Source organism: Oncorhynchus clarkii, chromosome 11 (assembly GCF_045791955.1).
Source record: "Oncorhynchus clarkii lewisi isolate Uvic-CL-2024 chromosome 11, UVic_Ocla_1.0, whole genome shotgun sequence".
Classification (NCBI taxonomy): Eukaryota; Metazoa; Chordata; class Actinopteri; order Salmoniformes; family Salmonidae; genus Oncorhynchus; species Oncorhynchus clarkii.
In genome coordinates this window covers 26,735,282-26,757,371 of record NC_092157.1, presented here as the reverse complement: position 1 = coordinate 26,757,371, position 22,090 = coordinate 26,735,282, and the positions used below count along the sequence as shown (strand labels likewise).

The following is a 22,090-nucleotide window of genomic DNA, read 5'->3' as shown; positions in this document are numbered from 1 at the left end:
ATCACAGCCCTGGCCCCCAGCCAACAACACACTGACAAAAACATCCATCACAGTTCCCCAGCCAACAACACACTGACAGAAACATCCATCACAGCCCTGGCCCCCAGCCAACAACACACTGACAAAAACATCCCAACTGGATGAAAAGCAGAGAGCTGCCACCCTCCGCCCCTTACGGTCTGGACACTGCTCTGGGAAATGACACAGACCTGTATCTCTCTCTGTTTGCTTTCTCTCTCCATCTCTCATTCTCTCTCTGCCCTCTCTCTGTCTGGTGCCCCCTTCCTCCTCATCTCTCTCCCTCCCTCTCCTATTGCATCATGTTTCAGCTGTTTATAGTCTCTGTAAGGGGTTAGCTGTGACCTTGACACCAGGGTTTGACAGTGTTCTGCCCTCTCCACCCCTCCTCTGATTTCCTTCTACCAAAACCTCTCATTACCATAATTGGACAAACTATTTGATGAAATGGAAAAGCTGTGAAGATCTCTGACTGAGGAGGGTCTTATCCCCATGTTAAAGGAAGGGCCTCTGCTCTTTCCATCAAGACCAGCCGCCATCTCGTCTTCTTAACTCAACGTCACACAGAGGAAAGGACCTTGAGAAAAGTATTATTGGGGGAGAAAACCATTTAGGAGGGAACAGGTTGAGAAAACGGTGAGGGTGACGTGGTAATTTAGTGGAAGAAACCAGTGATCTCTCTGCGCTTCTTGTCAGCCATGACACTCCTGCCTGTGTTGGACCTATGGAGGTACTATATTTAGGTAGGTCGCCCAAGAAAAATTAAACGGAAGGACGTTTGGTTGGCCACCGCCTCGTCATTGACGTCTCTGAGTCCCCCTGGCTAGGCCCTAGTAGCAGTTGGTTAGAACAACATGGCAGTTCGTTGGACAGTTTGAAACGAAGCACAGTCCACACACCGTGGAGAAAAAGGAGCCTCTTCTTTCACAGAAACAATAACAGTCTTGAAGATGATGTGAATAACAGGTAGAGACGAGAGGAGCGAGGGATGACTCCTTTCTAGTTCGTAACTATGTGCCTAGACAACACGTCTACGGAGCCGTTACCCGTCTGGCGCTGTCCGGTCGGATAGGCTGGCGGTGATGACACTCAATGCTTTGGCCGGGAATCGAAAAAGGTTTCGTCGTCTCTCGTCTCGCTGTGTGCCAGCGTCTGTCCACCATCCAGCACTCTGCCGATAAGTTGCTTGTGGAAGGGTGGGGCGGGTTGGCTGTTGGCACACCCTGGACCCATTGTCTCTGGCTGGCTGAAGAGAGGGAGAGAGAGTAGCCCTGGTAAACGCATCACTGGCTGCACTGAAACCTCATCCCTTCTGTCCTCTATATCCTGTCTGGATGTCTCTCCCCCTGCCCTCTGTGTCCTGGTCTCAGCTATGGGGCAGTAAAGACGACAGTGAAAACACAGGGTGTCTGGAGAGAGAGAGAGAGAGGGGGCGAGGGAGACGGTGTCTGGATGTCTCTCCCCATGCCCTCTGTGTCCTGGTCTCAGCTATGGGGCAGTAAAGACGACAGTGAAAACACAGGGTGTCTGGAGAGAGAGAGAGAGAGGGAGACGGTGTCTGGATGTCTGCTGAGGCTACAGGGCTGAAGGTTAACTATCTGCTAGGGCCTCACTTTTCCTTCAGTCAGGCATGGGCTGGTCCAGACAGACATGGTCCCGGGATGGAGGTTCATGCCGGGTAAGGTTTGGACTGTACTGTGCAGCCTGTGCTGTGGCGTTCATGTCAACCAGTAAGGGGATTCACCCCAGTGGTTGATTGAAGTGGGGTTTGGATTGGAAATCATAGAGAGGTGTAGCAGGTTGGAAGTGATGGTTGACCAGAAAATGTCTGTTGGACGTTCATGATGGAATCTCTGGATATTGGTACACGTGTAACACCATATGATGGCCTCCTGAGTGGCGCAGTGGTCTAAGGCACTGCATCTCAGGGCCAGCTGTGCCACTGGAGACTCTGGGTACGAGTCCAGGCTCTGTCACAGCCGGCCGCGACCGGGAGACCCATGGGGCGGCGCAGCGTCGTCCGGGTTAGTGGACGGTTTGGCCGGCAGGGATGTCCTTGTCCCATCGCGCTCTAGTGACACCTGTGGCGAGCCGGGCACAGTGCACTCTGACACGGTCGCCAGGTGTACGGTGTTTCCTCCGACACGTTGGTGCGGCTGGCTTCTGGGTTGGGCATTGTGTCAAGAAGCAGTGCGGCTTGGTTGGGTTGTGTTTCGGAGGACACACGGCTCTCGACCTTTGCCTCTCCCGAGTCCGTACGGGAGTTGCAGCGATGAGACAGTTGGATATAACAGAATTGGGGAGAAAAAGGGGTAAAATATAAAAAGAACAACAAAAAATAAACCTTCATATGATACTTCATCTATTGACCTGTTCCTTGTGTGTCTGACGCAGGGAGCTACAATAAAGCGTGATGAGCACACAGGAGCCATCCTTATCGCCAGGATCATGAGAGGTGGAGCAGCAGACAGAAGTGGTTAGTTATATTTGTCTCTCTCTCCCTCTCTCCCTCTCTCTCACCACCCACCCACTCTCTCTCTCCCCCCACCCTCTCTCTCTCTCCTCACTCCACCCTCTCTCTCTCCACCCACCCACCCTCTCTCTCTCTCTCTCTCTCTCTCTCTCTCTCTCCACCCACCCACCCACTCTCTCTGTCTCTCTCCACCCTCTCTCTCTCTCTCTCCACCCTCTCTCGCTCTCTCTCTCTCTCCACCCACCCACTCTCTCTCTCTCTCTCTCTCTCTCTCTCTCTCTCTCTCTCTCTCTACCTACCCACCCACACTCTCTCTCTCTCTCTACCCACCCACAGTCTCTCTCTCTCTCTCCACCCACCCACTCTCTCTCTCTCCACCCACCCACCCACTCACTCTCTCTCGCTCTCTCTCTCTCTCTCTCTCCACCCACTCTCTCTGTCTCTCTCTCTCTCTCCACCCACTCTCTCTGTCTCTCTCTCTCTCTCTCTCTCTCTCTCTCTCTCTCTCTCTCTCTCTCTCTCTCTCTCTCTCTCTCTCTCTCTCTCTCTCTCTCTCTCTCTCTCTCTCTCTCTCTCTCTCTCTCTCTCTCTCTCTCTCTCTCTCTCTCTCCTCTCTCTCCACCCTCTCTCTCTCTCTCTCTCTACCCACCCACCCACTCTCTCCTCTCTCACTCTCTCTCTCCACCCACCCACTCTCTCTCTCCCCACCCACCCACTCTCTCTCTCCCTCTCTCTCCACCCACTCTCTCTGTCTCTCTCTCTCTCTCTCTCTCTCTCTCTCTCTCTCTCTCTCGCTCTCTCCACCCACCCACTCTCTCTCTCTCTCTCTCTCCACCCACCCTCTCTCTCTCTCTCTCTCTCCACCCACCCACTCTCTCTCTCTCCACCCACCCACTCTCTCTGTCTCTCTCTGTCTGTCTCTCTCTCGCTCTCTCCACCCACCCACTCTCTCTTTCTCTCCACCCACCCACTCTCTCTCTCTCTCCACCCACCCACTCTCTCTCTCTCTCTCCACCCACCCACTCTCTCTCTCTCTCCACCCACCCACTCTCTCTCTACCCTCTCTCTCTCTCCACCCACCCTCTCTCCACCCACCCACTCGCTCTCTCTCTCTCTCTCTTTCCATCTCTTCACCCACTCTCTCTCTCCACCCTCTCTCTCTCTCTCTCTCTCTCTCTCTCCACCCACTCTCTCTCTCCACCCTCTCTCTCTCCACCCACTCTCTCTCTCCACCCTCTCTCTCTCCACCCTATCTCTCTGTCTCTCTCTCTCTCTCCACCCTCTCTCTCTGTCTCTCTCTCTCTCTCCACCCTCTCTCTCCACCCTCTCTCTCTGTCTCTCTCTCTCACTCACTCTCTCTCCACCCTCTCTCTCTCTGTCTCTCTCTCTCTCTCCACCCTCTCTCTCTCTCTCTCTCTCTCTCCACCCTCTCTCTCTCCACCCTCTCTCTCCACCCTCTCTCTCTCTGTCTCTCTCTCTCTCCACCCTCTCTCTCTCCACCCTCTCTCTCTGTCTCTCTCTCTCTCCACCCTCTCTCTCTCCACCCTCTCTCTCTCCACCCTCTCTCTCTCTGTCTCTCTCTCTCTCTCTCTGTTGTAAAGTGTATTGCTGCATACGTGCCCAATAATCACTAATACCAGCCTGAAGAAGAGCCAGGTGAACAACCTGCCCCCCCCCCAAGCTGTGTTTGTTACTAAAGCAATACAACCTCACACATTCATTATACTCAGTTTAAAATGTAGTGGACACTTATTGTTTAGTCTGATATTAACTTCCAAAGGATTTCTATTAGTAGGTCTGTATTTTCTATTGTGTGTCTATAGCTGTGTTTGTGTGCACTCTGTACAGTGTGTGTTATGTCTCTGTGTCCGTCCGTGTCTTCTCTATTTTGCTCTCCTCTCTCTCTCGTCCTCCCTCTCTCTCTTCCTCCCTCTCTCTCCCCTGTCTTGTCCCTGTCCCAGGTCTGATCCATGTAGGCGACGTGCTGAGGGAAGTGAACGGGGTTCCTGTGGATGACAAGAAGCCAGATGAAATCATCCACATTCTGGTGTGTGTGCGTGTCTGTCTGTGTGTGTTTTAGTCCATGCTTGTGTGTGTATGTTATCATTGACCTGCTGTTTATAGTTGTGTTTCGGTGCCGGGGCCCTGCAGCTATAGAGATTTACAGTCTTGTTTGTAGTGGCAGGACTCTCTCCTCCTAACTCATCCTCACTGGGCGGCCATGTCCCTATGATTCATCTGTGTTGACAGCTAAGCTAAACTCTGGCTGTACCAGCAGGCCCAGGAACAGCCTCTGTTTGGGGTATGTTGGGCCACATACTCCCCCTGGAAGAGACAGGCAGGGAGGGGTCCCTGTAGGGGGCTTTGTAGTCGCTCCAAACACACACACACACACACACACACCGCCACAGTCCTCAGATCAGCTCTGGGTAGAGATGGAGAGGAAAGAGAAAGATGGTTTGGAATTGGTAGACTGGGACCTGTTAAAAGCAGTGGTTGCTTTAGGACCAGAATCCTCTTGGCAGCTCTCCTCTCCTCTTCCCTCCACTCCCCCAGCAGTCATCCTCTCCTCTTCCCTCCGCTCCCCCAGCAGTCATCCTCTCCTCTTCCCTCCGCTCCCCCAGCAGTCATCCTCTCCTCTTCCCTCCGCTCCCCCAGCAGTCATCCTCTCCTCTTCCCTCCGCTCCCCCAGCAGTCATCCTCTCCTCTTCCCTCCGCTCCCCCAGCAGTCATCCTCTCCTCTTCCCTCCGCTCCCCCAGCAGTCATCCTCTCCTCTTCCCTCCGCTCCCCCAGCAGTCATCCTCTCCTCTTCCCTCCGCTCCCCCAGCAGTCATCCTCTCCTCTTCCCTCCGCTCCCCCAGCAGTCATCCTCTCCTCTTCCCTCCGCTCCCCCAGCAGTCAGCCTCTCCTCTTCCCTCCGCTCCCCCAGCAGTCATCCTCTCCTCTTCCCTCCGCTCCCCCAGCAGTCATCCTCTCCTCTTCCCTCCGCTCCCCCAGCAGTCATCCTCTCCTCTTCCCTCCGCTCCCCCAGCAGTCATCCTCTCCTCTTCCCTCCGCTCCCCCAGCAGTCATCCTCTCCTCTTCCCTCCGCTCCCCCAGCAGTCAGCCTCTCCTCTTCCCTCCGCTCCCCCAGCAGTCAGCCTCTCCTCTTCCCTCCGCTCCCCCAGCAGTCAGCCTCTCCTCTTCCCTCCGCTCCCCCAGCAGTCATCCTCTCCTCTTCCCTCCGCTCCCCCAGCAGTCATCCTCTCCTCTTCCCTCCGCTCCCCCAGCAGTCATCCTCTCCTCTTCCCTCCGCTCCCCCAGCAGTCATCCTCTCCTCTTCCCTCCGCTCCCCCAGCAGTCATCCTCTCCTCTTCCCTCCGCTCCCCCAGCAGTCATCCTCTCCTCTTCCCTCCGCTCCCCCAGCAGTCATCCTCTCCTCTTCCCTCCGCTCCCCCAGCAGTCAGCCTCTCCTCTTCCCTCCGCTCCCCCAGCAGTCATCCTCTCCTCTTCCCTCCGCTCCCCCAGCAGTCATCCTCTCCTCTTCCCTCCGCTCCCCCAGCAGTCATCCTCTCCTCTTCCCTCCACTCCCCCAGCAGTCATCCTCTCCTAATTGTTGAAAAGTAAACTGTTCCTCAGGTTAAAGCTTTCTCATTGGATGAGGCTTATTGGGTTTTGAGTTATTTACAATGAAACTTAATTACCGCCCCTCTCTCTTCACTCCCTCTCTTTCTCTCTATATCGCTCTCTTTCTCTCCCGCTCATCTCTCTCTCTCTCTCTCTCTCTCTCTCTCTCTCTCTCTCTCTCTCTCTCTCTCTCTCTCGCTCTCTTTCTCTCCCGCTCTTCTCTCTCTCTCTCTCTCTCTCTCTCTCTCTCTCTATCGCTCTCTTTCTCTCCCGCTCTTCTCTCTCTCTCTCTCTCTCTCTCTCTCTCTCTCTCTCTCTCTCTCTCTCTCTTTCTCTCCCGCTCTTCTCTCTCTCCCTCTCTCGGTTGTCTGTGTTTCAGTCCCAGTCCCAAGGGGCCATTACGTTTAAATTAATACCAGCCATCAAAGAGGAGATGCCAAGCAAGGAGCCGAAGGTAAGGTCCTGCTGCTGTCCTGCCGTATTCATTATGCTGATCGGGTTACACTGCTCACTGCCTCTAGTGCTGGGCCCCATATTCACAAAGACTTTCAGAGTATCTCAGTGTTGCGAATGTAGTTTAGCAAACTACCAATTACTTCACACTGAAAGAAGTTAAGCTACGCTAAATCAACCCCTAAGAAAAATTGAATTCATTCAACTCGCATGACTTTGAAAAATGATTTCACGACATCCAAACTACTTCATGAAAAAACATACCATATGTAGTTAGTTCACTACTCCCCAACACTGTCAGCAAGCTACATGTAGTTAGTTCACTACTCCCCAACACTGTCAGCAAGCTACATGTAGTTAGTTCACTACTCCCCAACACTGTCAGCAAGCTACATGTAGTTAGTTCACTACTCCCCAACACTGTCAGCAAGCTACATGTAGTTAGTTCACTACTCCCCAACACTGTCAGCAAGCTACATGTAGTTAGTTCACTACACTCCAACACTGTCAGCAAGCTACATGTAGTTAGTTCGCTACTCCTCAACACTGTCACCAAGCTACATGTAGTTAGTTAACTACTCCCCAACACTGTCAGCAAGCTACATGTAGTTAGTTCACTACTCCTCAACACTGTCACCAAGCTACATGTAGTTAGTTTACTACTCCCCAACACTGTCAGCAAGCTACATGTAGTTAGTTCACTACTCCCCAACACTGTCAGCAAGCTACATGTAGTTAGTTCACTACTCCCCAACACTGTCAGCAAGCTACATGTAGTTAGTTCACTACTCCCCAACACTGTCAGCAAGCTACATGTAGTTAGTTCACTACTCCCCAACACTGTCAGCAAGCTACATGTAGTTAGTTCACTACTCCCCAACACTGTCAGCAAGCTACATGTAGTTAGTTCACTACTCCCCAACACTGTCAGCAAGCTACATGTAGTTAGTTCGCTACTCCTCAACACTGTCACCAAGCTACATGTAGTTAGTTAACTACTCCCCAACACTGTCAGCAAGCTACATGTAGTTAGTTCACTACTCCTCAACACTGTCACCAAGCTACATGTAGTTAGTTTACTACTCCCCAACACTGTCAGCAAGCTACATGTAGTTAGTTCACTACTCCCCAACACTGTCAGCAAGCTACATGTAGTTAGTTCACTACTCCCCAACACTGTCAGCACTCCTACTCTTTATCAATATGGTTCCTGGAGTCGACACATTCCTCAACAACTCAATGGGAAATCTATGGTATATAGGCAGAGGAATGGCTAGGTTGAATGGGAGGGTTTGATAGGATCTTGTGGGTACTATTGTACAATCCATGTTTGATTCCAGTTCCTCCTGTCCTGCCCACAGTAACAATCATGTATGTGTTGGTGTGAATGTGAGATTTGTTTGTTTTGTAGGTTTATGTGTACTATAAATGTAGTTGCTTGTAAGGTTAGGTGGCTGTTTTAACTGAAAATCCTCCCGTCTGGCTGTATCCTGTATTCTCCAACTCATAGTTGTGATGTATGGTCGTTCATAGACATTTATCAATTACAGAGGAGGCTTGGGGAAGTATGTCCCCTAGCTGAGCCTCAGGTCAAAAGACAAGCTGGAACACCATTTGTCAGAACACAGGGTGCATGTGGGTGGGTTGGAGGAGGGCTGGGTTGTTCTCTCTGTCATAGTTTAATGGTTTTAATATGGTCATTTCAGATATCAATCTGAACCTGTGTATCGCTGCCAGAACTTCAGACTCCCCTCTGAGAAGAGCTAGTTTACTCTCTTTCCTTGGCTATAATAAATACATTGAAGTGCGGGCTAATTGGGTACACATGTGTAAAACTGTAGAGAGAAAAAGAAAGATGGACCAGAGGAGAGGAGAGGGAGAGCGAAGCAGGAGCTTTCAGCAAGGATGTATTGGTTTATACTGCTGTTAGGCTGTAGAGCCAGAAAGTGTGTTTCCTCCTTGCTCAGACCCAAACAAAGTGTCCCCATCTGATACATAATTTCACCACATGGCAACGTAGCCCTCCTTAAATCACCCTGACACATACAGAGACGTTACCCCCCTGTCTCTGTCTGTCTGTCTCCTGTCTGTCTGTCTCCTGTCTCTGTCTGTTGTCTGTCTGTCTGTCCCCTGTCTGTCTGTCCCCTGTCTGTCTGTCTCCTGTCTGTCTGTCTCCTGTCTCTGTCTGTCTCCTGTCTCTGTCTGTCTCCTGTCTCTGTCTGTCTCGTGTCTCTGTCTGTCTCCTGTCTCTGTCTGTCTCCTGTCTCTGTCTGTCTGTCTGTCTCCTGTCTGTCTGTCTCCTGTCTGTCTGTCTCCTGTCTCTGTCTGTCTCCTGTCTGTCTGTCTCCTGTCTCTGTCTGTCGTCTGTCTGTCTGTCTCCTGTCTGTCTGTCTCCTGTCTGTCTGTCCCCTGTCTCTGTCTGTCTGTCTCCTGTCTGTCTGTCTCCTGTCTGTCGTCTGTCTGTCTGTCTGTCTCCTGTCTGTCTATCTCCTGTCTCTGTCTGTCTCCTGTCTCTGTCTGTCTCCTGTCTCTGTCTTTCTCCTGTCTCTGTCTGTCTCCTGTCTCTGTCTGTCTCCTGTCTCTGTATGGCTGTCTTCCTCCTGTCTCTGTATGTCTGTCTGTCTCCTGTCTCTGTCTGTCTGTCTGTCTCCTGTCTCTGTCTGTCTGTCTGTCTCCTGTCTCTGTCTGTCTCTGTCTCCTGTCTCTGTCTGTCTCCTGTCTCTGTCTGTCTCCTGTCTCTGTCTGTCTGTCTCCTGTCTATGTCTGTCTGTCTCCTGTCTCTGTCTGTCTCCTGTCTCTGTCTGTCTCCTGTCTCTGTCTCCTGTCTCTTGTCTGTCTCCTGTCTCTTGTCTGTCTCCTGTCTCTGTCTGTCTCCTGTCTCTGTCTGTCTGTCTGTCTCCTGTCTCTGTCTGTCTGTCTACTGTCTCTGTCTCCTGTCTCTGTCTGTCTCCTGTCTGTCTGTCTCTGTCTGTCCGTCTGTCCGTCCGTCCGTCCATATTCACCAGTGGCTAAGGACTGGTAATTTACTGTGACTGCTTTAGCGTCTTGGAGTGAGGATGTAGTGAGTTGTTTTCCCTATAAAGGGAAAGTTGTCCAAGTCTCGGCTCCTTTCTCTCTCCCAGGTCTTACTTCTGTTGATGACGCGCTGTGTCCCTCCGCTGACTGCCAAGATAAATTAGCCCATCTCTGCAAAATATGTTTCCCTCTTCAGTAGGGAAAGATTACCGAAGTTAATTTGGACCTGCGAATCAGCCCAGATCATAAAGCAGAACGAAGTAGGAGTCACATTTAGAGTCTGTGACTCAGGAGATGTTAAACTCTCGCCACGCTCAAAGACAGCTGACAGACTTTAGTATGTGGGGGTGTTCCTCCTCCATTCCCTACAGTGCACTACTTTTCACCAGAGCCCTATCGGTCCTGGTCAAACTAGTGCACTATGTCGGGAATATGGTGCCATTTGGGACACAGGCCATGTTGATGGAATAACCCAGCGAGACTAGAGCCAATGGCTTCAGGCAGGTAATAGACAAACTCCTGATTGTGTTGACCTTTCCTGGCCAATCACATTAAGCAACAGTGAAGTGTGTCTGATCTGGTTCCGAAGCCTGGCAGGTTTAGATCTTCGTAGCGACGGCCTACCTTGATGTTGCCACGGTGACTAGTGGGGAGAGGAGACAAAAGGTAACGTGAAGAAACCGCTGTCGTCCTTTTTATAACTTCTCTGTCTTTCTCTCTCAACCTCCTCCTCCCATCTCTCTCCAGATGTTTGTGAAGACACTGTTTGACTACGACCCAGCGGAGGACAAAGCCATCCCGTGTAAGGAGGCGGGCCTGGCCTTCAAGAGGGGAGATATCCTTCAGATCATGAGCCAGGATGATGCCAACTGGTGGCAGGCTAAACAAGATGGCCATGCCAACCCTCGCGCAGGCCTCATCCCCTCCAAACAGTTCCAGGAGAGGTGAGTGAGCTACCCATGGACCAAACACCAACCCACACAACCTACCCCTGTCCTCCTGTCCCCCCTACCCCCTGTCCTCCTCTCCCCCCTGTTCTCCCCTGTCCTCCTCTCCCCCCTGTCCTCCTGTCTCCCCTACCCCCTGTCCTCCTGTCTCCCCTACCCCCTGTCCTCCTGTCCCCCCTGTCCTCCTGTCCCCCCTTCCCCCTGTCCCCCCTACCCCCTGTCCTCCGTCCTCTTGTCTCCCCTACCCCCTGTCCTCCTCTCCCCCCTACCCCCTGTCCTCCTGTCCCCCCCTACCCCCTGTCCTCCTGTCCCCCCCTAGCCCCTGTCCCCCCCTAGCCCCTGTCCTCCTGTCCCCCCCTACCCCCTGTCCTGTCCCCCTGTCCTCCTGTCCCCCCTACCCCCTGTCCTCCTGTCCCCCCTACCCCCTGTCCTCCTGTCCCCCCCTACCCCCTGTCCTCCTGTCCCCCCCTACCCCCTGTCCTCCTGTCCCCCCCTACCTGTCCTCCTCTCCCCCCCTACCCCCTGTCCTCCTCTCCCCCTACCCCCTGTCCTCCTCTCCCCCCTGTTCTCCCCTGTCCTCCTCTCCCCCCTGTCCTCCTGTCTCCCCTACCCCCTGTCCTCCTATCTCCCCTACCCCCTGTCCTCCTGTCTCCCCTACCCCCTGTCCTCCTGTCTCCCCTACCCCCTGTCCTCCTGTCCCCCCTGTCCTCCTGTCCCCCCTTCCCCCTGTCCCCCCTACCCCCTGTCCTCCGTCCTCTTGTCTCCCCTACCACCTGTCCTCCTCTCCCCCCTACCCCCTGTCCTCCTGTCCCCCCCTAGCCCCTGTCCCCCCCTACCCCCTGTCCTCCTGTCCCCCCCTACCCCCTGTCCTCCTGTCCCCCCGTCCTCCTGTCCCCCCTACCCCCTGTCCTCCTGTCCCCCCTACCCCCTGTCCTCCTGTCCCCCCCTACCCCCTGTCCTCCTGTCCCCCCCTACCCCCTGTCCTCCTCTCCCCCCCTACCCCCTGTCCTCCTCTCCCCCTACCCCCTGTCCTCCTCTCCCCCCTACCTGTCTATGTACAGTGCCTTGCGAAAGTATTCGGCCCCCTTGAACTTTGCGACCTTTTGCCACATTTCAGGCTTCAAACATAAAGATATAAAACTGTATTTTTTTGTGAAGAATCAACAACAAGTGGGACACAATCATGAAGTGGAACGACATTTATTGGATATTTAAAACTTTTAACAAAACAAAAACTGAAAAATTGGGCGTGCAAAATGATTCAGCCCCCTTAAGTTAATACTTTGTAGCGCCACCTTTTGCTGCGATTACAGCTGTAAGTCGCTTGGAGAGACTGACATTTTTTCCCATTCCTCCTTGCAAAACAGCTCGAGCTCAGTGAGGTTGGAGGGAGAGCATTTGTGAACAGCAGTTTTCAGTTCTTTCCACAGATTCTCGATTGGATTCAGGTCTGGACTTTGACTTGGCCATTCTAACACCTGGATATGTTTATTTTTGAACCATTCCATTGTAGATTTTGCTTTATGTTCTGGATCATTGTCTTGTTGGAAGACAAATCTCCGTCCCAGTCTCAGGTCTTTTGCAGACTCCATCAGGTTTTCTTCCAGAATGGTCCTGTATTTGGCTCCATCCATCTTCCCATCAATTTTAACCATCTTCCCTGTCCCTGCTGAAGAAAAGCAGGCCCAAACCATGATGCTGCCACCACCATGTTTGACAGTGGGGATGGTGTGTTGCTTTTACGCCAAACATAACGTTTTGCATTGTTGCCAAAAAGTTCAATTTTGGTTTCATCTGACCAGAGCACCTTCTTCCACATGTTTGGTGTGTCTCCCAATTGGCTTGTGGCAAACTTTAAACAACACTTTTTATGGAAATCTTTAAGAAATGGCTTTCTTCTTGCCACTCTTCCATAAAGGCCAGATTTGTGCAATATACGACTGATTGTTGTCCTATGGACAGAGTCTCCCACCTCAGCTGTAGATCTCTGCAGTTCATCCAGAGTGATCATGGGCCTCTTGGCTGCATCTCTGATCAGTCTTCTCCTTGTATGAGCTGAAAGTTTAGAGGGACGGCCAGGTCTTGGTAGATTTGCAGTGGTCTGATACTCCTTCCATTTCAATATTATCGCTTGCACAGTGCTCCTTGGGATGTTTAAAGCTTGGGAAATCTTTTTGTATCCAAATCCGGCTTTAAACTTCTTCACAACAGTATCTCGGACCTGCCTGGTGTGTTCCTTGTTCTTCATGATGCTCTCTGCGCTTTTAACGGACCTCTGAGACTATCACAGTGCAGGTGCATTTATACGGAGACTTGATTACACACAGGTGGATTGTATTTATCATCATTAGTCATTTAGGTCAACATTGGATCATTCAGAGATCCTCACTGAAATTCTGGAGAGAGTTTGCTGCACTGAAAGTAAAGGGGCTGAATAATTTTGCACGCCCAATTTTTCAGTTTTTGATTTGTTAAAAAAGTTTGAAATATCCAATAAATGTCGTTCCACATCATGATTGTGTCCCACTTGTTGTTGATTCTTCACAAAAAAATACAGTTTTATATCTTTGTTTGAAGCCTGAAATGTAGCAAAAGGTCGCAAAGTTCAAGGGGGCCGAATACTTTCGCAAGGCACTGTACCTGTCTGTCTGCCACCCCCATTACAAGACCTGTCTATGTACCTGTCTGTCTGCCACCCCCATTACAATACCTGTCTATATACCTGTCTGTCTGCCACCCCCATTACAAGACCTGTCTATATACACTACCGTTCAAAAGTTTGGGGTCACTTAGAAATGTCCTTGTTTTGAAAGAAAAGCAATTTCTTAACACCAGACTCAACGTCAACAGTGAAGATGCTGACCTGCTAGGCAGAGTTCCTCTGTCCAGTGTCTGTGTTCTTTTTCCCATCTTAATCTTTACTTTTTATTGGCCAGTCTGAGATATGGCTTTTCTTTGCAACTCTTTTCTTTGAAAGGCCAGAATCCCGGAGTCGCCTCTTCACTGTTGATGTTGAGACTGGTGTTTTGCGGGTACTTTTTAATGAAGCTGCCAGTTGAGGACTTGTGAGGCATCTGTTTCTCAAACTAGACACTCCAATGTACTTGTCCTCTTGCTCAATTGTGCACTGGGGCCTCCCACTCCTCTTTCTAATCTGGTTAGCGCCAGTTTGCGCTGTTCTGTGAAGGGAGTAGTACACAGCTTTGTACGAGATCTTCATGTTTCTTGGTAATTTCTCGCATGGAATAGCCTTAATTTCTCAGAAACAAGAATAGACAGACGAGTTTCAGAAGAAAGTACTTTGTTTCTGGCCATTTTGAGCCTGTAATCGAACCCACAAATGCTGATGCTCCAGATACTCAACTAGTCTGAAGAAGTCCAGTTTTATTGGTTCTTTAATCAGGACAACAGTTTTCAGCTGTGCTAACATAATTGCAAAAGGGTTTTATAATTATCAATTAGCCTTTTTAAAATGATAAACTTGGATTAGCTAACACAACATGCCGTTGGAACACAGGAGTGATGGCTGCTGATAATGGGCTTCTGTACACCTATGCAGATATTCCATAAACAATCTGCTGTTTCCAGCGACAACAGTCATTTACAACATTAACAATGTCTACACTGTATTTCTGATCAATTTAATGTTATTATAATGGGCAAAAAATGTGATTTTCTTTAAAGAACAAGGACATTTCAAAGTGACCCCAAACTTTTGAACGGTAGTGTTACCTGTCTGTCTGCCACCCCCATTACAAGCCCTGTCCAGGCTTGGAGTGTTTCACTGCCATCACAATGAAAGGAATGACTATTTCTTTCTCTTTCCTTTTTTCCCCTCTCCTTCCTCCCTCCTTCTACCCGCCTCCCCTCTTGCCTGGCGCTGCCAAAATACTTTGGATTTCCGTGCGCGTCTGGCCCAAAATGAGTCATGACAGAAAATGATAGCACTTTGGAAGGGGAGTGGATGGAAAATCACACATCAGTGGCAAGCACAGATGGCTGCTGATGTGCAACACTGGGCTGGAGGACTGTGCAGGAGGACTGGTCTGGAGGACTGGGGCAGTTTCTTGGCTCCGTCTGAACATCAACGAGTGCAGAGAAAAAAAATTGCCCCCCCAAAAAATCTAAATCCTTCACATTTATTCCTGCCACTCTTTTTCTCTATCTTTCTCCCTCTCGCTCCTCTTCTTTCATTTGTTTTAACCTAAAGAATGAACGTGATGGATATTTAAGGATGTTTCTAGGTATTATACCAGAAAGGGTTTATTAATCCCAGTGGGACTGTGAAAGCTGATGGTTTTATTGGGATTCTTCTCTCTCCTCTCTTCTCTCCTCGCTGACTCTCTCTCCTCTCCTCGCTGACTCTCTCTCCTCTCCTCGCTGTCTCTCTCCTCTCTCTCTCCTCTCCTCGCTGTCTCTCTCCTCGCTTTCTCTCTCACCTCTCCTGTCTCTCTCTCCTCTCATCGCTGTCTCTCTCTCCTCTCCTCTCTCCTCTCATCGCTGTCTCTCTCTCCTCTCATCGCTGTCTCTCTCTCTCCTCTCCTCGCTGTCTCTCTCCTCTCCTCGCTGTCTCTCTCCTCTCCTCGCTGTCTCTCTCCCCTCGCTGTCTCTCTCTCCTCGCTGTCTCTCTCTCCTCGCTGTCTCTCTCCTCGCTGTCTCTCTCCTCGCTGTCTCTCTCTCCTCGCTGTCTCTCTCTCCTCGCTGTCTCTCTCCTCGCTGTCTCTCTCTCTCGCTGTCTCTCTCTCTCTGTCTCTCTCGCTGTCTCTCTCTCTCTCCTCGCTGTCTCTCTCTCTCTCCTCGCTGTCTCTCTCTCTCTCCTCGCTGTCTCTCTCTCTCTCCTCGCTGTCTCTCTCTCTCTCCTCGCTGTCTCTCTCTCTCTCCTCGCTGTCTCTCTCTCTCCTCGCTGTCTCTCTCTCGCCTCGCTGTCTCTCTCTCTCCTCGCTGTCTCTCTCTCTCCTCGCTGTCTCTCTCTCCTCTCCTCGCTGTCTCTCTCTCCTCTCATCGCTGTCTCTCTCTCTCCTCTCCTCGCTGTCTCTCTCCTCTCCTCGCTGTCTCTCTCCTCTCCTCGCTGTCTCTCTCTCCTCACTGTCTCTCTCTCCTCGCTGTCTCTCTCTCCTCGCTGTCTCTCTCTCCTCGCTGTCTCTCTCTCCTCGCTGTCTCTCTCCTCGCTGTCTCTCTCCTCGCTGTCTCTCTCCTCGCTGTCTCTCTCTCTCTCCTCGCTGTCTCTCTCTCTCCTCGCTGTCTCTCTCTCCTCGCTGTCTCTCTCTCTCCTCGCTGTCTCTCTCTCCTCCCCTCCTCTCTCTCCTCGCTGTCTCTCTCTCCTCCCCTCCCTCTCTCCTCCCCTCCTCTCTCTCCTCTGTCTCTCTCTCCTCCCCTCCTCTCTCCTCGCTGTCTTTCTCTCCTCTCCTCCTCTGTCTCTCTCCTCGCTGTTTCTGTCTCTCCTCTCCGTCTGTCTCTCCTGACTCTCTCTCCTTGTTGTCTCTCTCTCCTTTCCTCTCCTCTCTCTCTCCTCTCGCTCTCCTCTCCTCTCTTTTCCTCCCTCTTTCGTCTTCTATCGTCTCTCTCTCTCCCTCCTTTCCTACCCTCTCTCCTCCCTCTTTCCTCTCCTACCCCCCTCTCTCTCTCTCTCCTCCCAATTTTGTCTCCTATCCTGTCTCTCTCCTCCTCCCGCTTTCCTCTCATATCCTCCCTCTCCTCCTCCCTCTTTCCTCTTCTATCTTCTTTCTTTCCTATCCTGTCTCTCTCTCCTCCCACTTTCCTCTCTTCCTCTTTTTTCTCCAGGAGGTTTGCTCTGCGTCGTCCCGCCGCCAGTGTTCTTCAGCCCCAGAAGATCTCCAACAGAAGATCATGTAAGAATGTATCACAGCCTCACACACTCACAGCCTCACACACTCACAGCCTCACACTCACAGCCTCACACTCACAGCCCCAGAGCCAGGCCTCCTGAAATGAAGTCCATGGGGAAGGGTATCAGGAGACTACCAACCTCTAGGCTCATGTAAACCCTATCTGATTGATTAACCATCAGGCACAATTCCTACACTCTGAAACACTTGAAGGCTGCCGTACTGGTACTGGTGCTCGTCTCGGCAAATGTCTGGTCCCCCCCCCCCCCCCCTCCTGGTGTTGATGGGGTTGGATATGTGGAGCTGCCCTCTGGTTGGATATGTGGAGCTGCCCTCTGGTTGGATATGTGGGGCTGCTTCTGGTTGGATATGTGGGGCTGCCCTCTGGTTGGATATGTGGGGCTGCCCTCTGGTTGGATATGTGGGGCTGCCCTCTGGTTGGATATGTGGGGCTGCCCTCTGGTTGGATATGTGGGGCTGCCCTCTGGTTGGATATGTGGGGCTGCCCTCTGGTTGGATATGTGGGGCTGCCCTCTGGTTGGATATGTGGGGCTGCCTACCTCTCCCTATGCACTATAAATGCTGCTCTGCAAGGTTGAATAAATAATAAATGATAGGAAGTAGGCTGTATGTGAGGATGTGATAGGGCCTCAATCTCAGAGCTGTAGATGAACCTCCTGCTAGCCTACCACCACTCTGGTTTACACATAGTAATGTTTTACTGTGTGTGAACAAGACTGCACCACACACACACACACACACACACACACACACACACACTGAACTCACAACACAGACTGATAGTCAGAGAGGGCTGAGTTGGGAAACAAGTGGCTTGAGCAGACAAAGGGAGAGGGACAGACAGATTGAGAGAGAGGGACAGACAGATTGAGAGAGCGGGACAGACAGATTGAGAGAGCGGGACAGACAGATTGAGAGAGCGGGACAGACAGATTGAGAGAGCGGGACAGATAGATTGAGAGAGCGGGACAGACAGATTGAGAGAGGGGGACAGACGGAGAGAGAGGGGGACAGACGGAGAGAGAGGGGGACAGACGGAGAGAGAGGGGGACAGATGGAGAGAGAGAGATGGAGAGAGAGGCGGGGGGACGGAGAGAGAAGGATGGATGGGGACGGAGAGAGAGATGGGGAGAGAGGAGGTGACGGAGAGAGAGACGGGGAGAGGGGGGACAGGGGGAGAGAGGAGGTGACGGAGAGAGAGACGGGGAGAGGGGGGACAGGGGGAGAGAGGGAGGGATGGCAAGAGAGGGACGGAGAGAGGGAGGGACAGACACCGAGGGAGAGGGAGAGAGGGACAGACACTGAGGGAGAGAGAGGGACAGAGACACCGAGAGAGAGAGGGACAGAGACAGACACACAGAGAGAGACAGAGGGACAGAGAGAACGAGAGGGACAGAGAGAGGGACAGAGACACAGAGGGACAGAGAGAGGGACAGAGACACAGAGAGAGAGAGAGAGAGGGACAGAGACACCGATGGAGAGGGACAGAGACACCGATGGAGAGGGACAGAGACACCGATGGAGAGGGACAGAGACACACAGAGAGAGAGAGGGACAGAGACACACATAGAGAGAGAGGGACAGAGACACACAGAGAGAGAGAGGGACAGAGACACAGAGAGAGAGAGGGACAGAGACACAGAGAGGGAGAGGGACAGAGACACAGAGAGGGAGAGGGACAGAGACACACAGAGAGAGAGAGGGACAGCCACACAGAGAGAGAGAGGGACAGCCACACACAGAGAGAGAGAGGGACAGCCACACAGAGAGAGAGAGAGGGACAGAGACACACAGAGAGAGAGAGGGACAGAGACACCGAGGGAGAGGGACAGAGACACAGAGAGAGAGACAGACAGACAGAGAGGGAGACAGCTACACAGAGAGAGAGAGAGGGACAGAGACAGAGAGAGACAGAGAGAGGGACAGCTACACACAGAGAGAGAGAGAGAGAGGGACAGAGACACAGAGAGAGGGACAGAGACACAGAGAGAGGGACAGACACAGAGAGAAGGGGACAGAGGGACAGACAGAGAGAGGGAAAGAGACACACAGAGAGAGAGGGACAGAGACACACAGAGAGAGTGGGACAGACAGAGAGAGGGACAGAGACAGCAAGAGCGGGACAGAGACACCGAGGGAGAGGGACAGAGACACCGAGGGAGAGGGACAGAGACACACAGAGAGAGAGAGACACAGAGAGAGTGGGACAGAGACACAGAGAGAGACAGAGAGAGGGACAGCTACACAGAGAGAGACAGAGAGAGGGACAGCTACACAGCGAGAGAGAGAGGGACAGAGACAGAGGGACAGCTACACAGAGAGAGAGAGAGGGACAGAGACACAGAGAGAGAGGGACAGAGACACAGAGAGAGAGGGACAGAGACACAGAGAGAGAGGGACAGAGACACAGAGAGAGCGGGACAGAGGGACAGACTGAGAGAGAGGGACAGAGGGACAGACTGAGAGAGAGGGACAGACTGAGAGAGAGAGAGAGAGAGACAGAGACAGAGACAGAGAGAGGGACAGAGACACAGAGAGAGGGAGGGACAGCCACACAGAGAGAGAGAGAGGGACAGCCACACAGAGAGAGAGAGGGACAGCCACACAGAGAGAGAGAGGGACAGCCACACAGAGAGAGAGAGGGACAGAGACACACAGAGAGAGAGAGGGACAGAGACACCGAGGGAGAGGGACAGAGACACAGAGAGAGAGACAGACAGACAGAGAGGGAGACAGCTACACAGAGAGAGAGAGAGGGACAGAGACAGAGAGAGACAGAGAGAGGGACAGCTACACACAGAGAGAGAGAGAGAGAGGGACAGAGACACAGAGAGAGGGACAGACACAGAGAGAAGGGGACAGAGGGACAGACGGAGAGAGGGAAAGAGACACACAGAGAGGGACAGAGACACACAGAGAGAGTGGGACAGACAGAGAGAGGGACAGAGACAGCAAGAGCGGGACAGAGACACCGAGGGAGAGGGACAGAGACACCGAGGGAGAGGGACAGAGACACACAGAGAGAGAGAGACACACAGAGAGAGTGGGACAGAGAGACAGAGAGAGGGACAGCTACACAGAGAGAGACAGAGAGAGGGACAGCTACACAGCGAGAGAGAGAGAGGGACAGAGACAGAGGGACAGCTACACAGAGAGAGAGAGAGGGACAGAGACACAGAGAGAGAGGGACAGAGACACAGAGAGAGAGGGACAGAGACACAGAGAGAGAGGGACAGAGACACAGAGAGAGAGGGACAGAGGGACAGACTGAGAGAGAGGGACAGAGGGACAGACTGAGAGAGAGGGACAGATGGACAGACTGAGAGAGAGGGACAGAGGGACAGACTGAGAGAGAGGGACAGAGGGACAGACTGAGAGAGAGGGACAGAGAGAGAGACAGAGAGACAGAGACAGTGACAGAGACAGTGACAGTGACAGAGACAGTGACAGAGACAGTGACAGTGACAGAGACAGACCGAGAGAGGGATAGCGAGAGCGAGGGAGAGAAAGGGCCGGAGAGAGATTATAAGGTAATTAACACTTTAGATAGAAACCAACTGTCTCGACTCCCAAAGTGTTTATTTCCCTAATGCAGCCCCAGACATCCTAGCTTTTCAGAGTGTGTGTACACAGTTCCTCTTAGGCATGTCAGCATGCGTGCGTGTCTAAATGTTTGTGGTGTACTGTTTGTACACACTGCCTCTCAGCCGAGGAGGTGTGTATTCCTCTTCTCTTTTATTTGAGCTGTTCTTGCCATAATATGGACTTGGTCTTTTACCAAATAGGGCTATCTTCTGTATACCTTGTCACAACACAACTGATTGGCTCAAATGCATTAAGAAAGAAAGAAATTCCACAAATGTACTTTTAACAAGGCACACCTACTAATGCATTCCAGGTAATTACCTCATGAAGCTGGTTGAGAGAATGCCAAGATTGTGCAAAGCTGTCATCAAGGCAAAGGGAGGCAACTTTGAAGAATCAGTCCCAGAACAACAGCAACGGACCTTGTGAAGATGCTGGAGGAAACGGGTACAAAAGTATCTATATCCACAGTAAAACAAGTCCTAAATCGGCATAACCTGAAAGGCCGCTCAGCAAGGAAGAAGCCACTGCTCCAAAACATCCTTAAAAATGCCATACTACGGTTTGCAACTGCACATGGGGACAAAGATCGTACTTTGTGGAGAAATGTCCTCTGGTCTGATGAAACAAAAATGAACTGTTTGGCCATAATGACCATCGTTATGTTTGGAGGAAAAAGGGGGAGGCTTCCAAGCTGAAGAACACCATCCCAACCGTGAAGCACGGGGGTGGCAGCATCATGTTGTGGGGGTGCTTTGCTGCAAGAGGGACTGGTGCACTTCACAAAATAGATGGCAACATGAGGGAGGAAAATGATGTGGATATATTGAAGCAACATCTCAAGACATCCGTCAGGAAGTTAAAGCTTGGTCACAAATGGGTCTTCCAAATGGACAATGACCCCAAGCATTCTTCCGAAGTTGTGGCAAAATGGACATCAAAGTCAAGGTATTGGAGTGGCCATCACAAAGCCCTGACCTCAATCCTATAGAAGATTTGTGGGCAGAACTGAAAAAGTGTGTATGACAAGAAGGCCTACAAACCTGACTCAGTCACACCAGCTCTGTCAGGAGGAACGGGCCAAAATTCACCCAACTTATTGTGGGAAGCTTTTGGAAGGGTACCCAAAACGTTTCACCAAAGTTAACCAATTTTAAGGCAATGCTACCAAATACTAATTGATTGTATGTAAACTTCTGACCCAGTGGGAATGTGATTAATGAAATAATAGCTGAAATATTCTCTCTACTATTATTTTGACATTTCACATCCTTAAAATTAAGAAATAAAATAAAGTGATCTTAACTGACCTAAAACGGGGAATTTTTACTAGGATTAAATGTCAGGAACTGTGAAAAACTGGTGTATCTAAAACTTCCGACTTCAATTGTATGTACTGAACAAGAATATTAATGCAACTTGCAACAATTTCTAAGATTTTACTGAGTTACAGTTCATATAAGATAATCAGTCAATTGAAATAAATGAATTAGGCCCTAATCTATGGATTTCCCATGACTGAGCAGGGGCGCAGTCATGGGTGGGCCCGGGAGTGCATAGGCCTACCTACTATTTTATTTTATTTAACCAGGAAGGGCTCATTGAGGGCTCATCTCTTTTTCAAGAGCGCCCTGGCCAAGATAGGCAGCACCAAGTCATTGCAAAAAAATGACAGACAGACAACATGAAAATCTACAAGTAATCTAGTAAAAACCATTGAATTCACAGGAGTATAAAACAGCAAATTAAAAACATTGACAGGTCAGGGAATCAGCCTCAAAAGCCTCAAGTTCTTCCAGTTTAAAAGTATTTTGTAAGGTGTTCTAAGACGATGGCGCAGAGTACATCAAAGCCCTTTTACCAAATTCAGTTCGGACATTTGGAACAGTTAGCAGGATAAAGTCCAGCGAACGAAGAGAGTACCCACCACATTTCTGAACAATAAAAATGCACAAATAAAAAGGTAGTAAACCCAAACTGGCTTTATAAATAAAAGTATACCAGTGACTGAGCCTACAAGTGACTAGAGAAGGCCAGCCAACCCTGGTATACAAAGTGCAGTGGTGCGTAAGGGTTTTGCAGTTTAAAATAAATCTCAAAGTGCCATGGTAAAGAGTGTCAATTG

At 51.0% G+C, this 22,090-nt stretch overlaps 1 protein-coding gene across 1 annotated transcript in view; it reads left to right on the top strand.

Annotated features, from left to right (window-relative positions):
* LOC139420415 (MAGUK p55 subfamily member 7-like) overlaps nucleotides 1-22,090 on the top strand; it is a 267,762-nt gene that overhangs the window by 174,771 nt on the left and 70,901 nt on the right. The window contains exons 8-12 of the mRNA XM_071170496.1: nucleotides 2,413-2,494; nucleotides 4,453-4,538; nucleotides 6,478-6,552; nucleotides 10,314-10,510; nucleotides 16,295-16,362. Coding sequence (XP_071026597.1) covers nucleotides 2,413-2,494; nucleotides 4,453-4,538; nucleotides 6,478-6,552; nucleotides 10,314-10,510; nucleotides 16,295-16,362 — 508 coding nt within the window. The remainder of the gene's footprint in view (nucleotides 1-2,412; nucleotides 2,495-4,452; nucleotides 4,539-6,477; nucleotides 6,553-10,313; nucleotides 10,511-16,294; nucleotides 16,363-22,090) is intronic.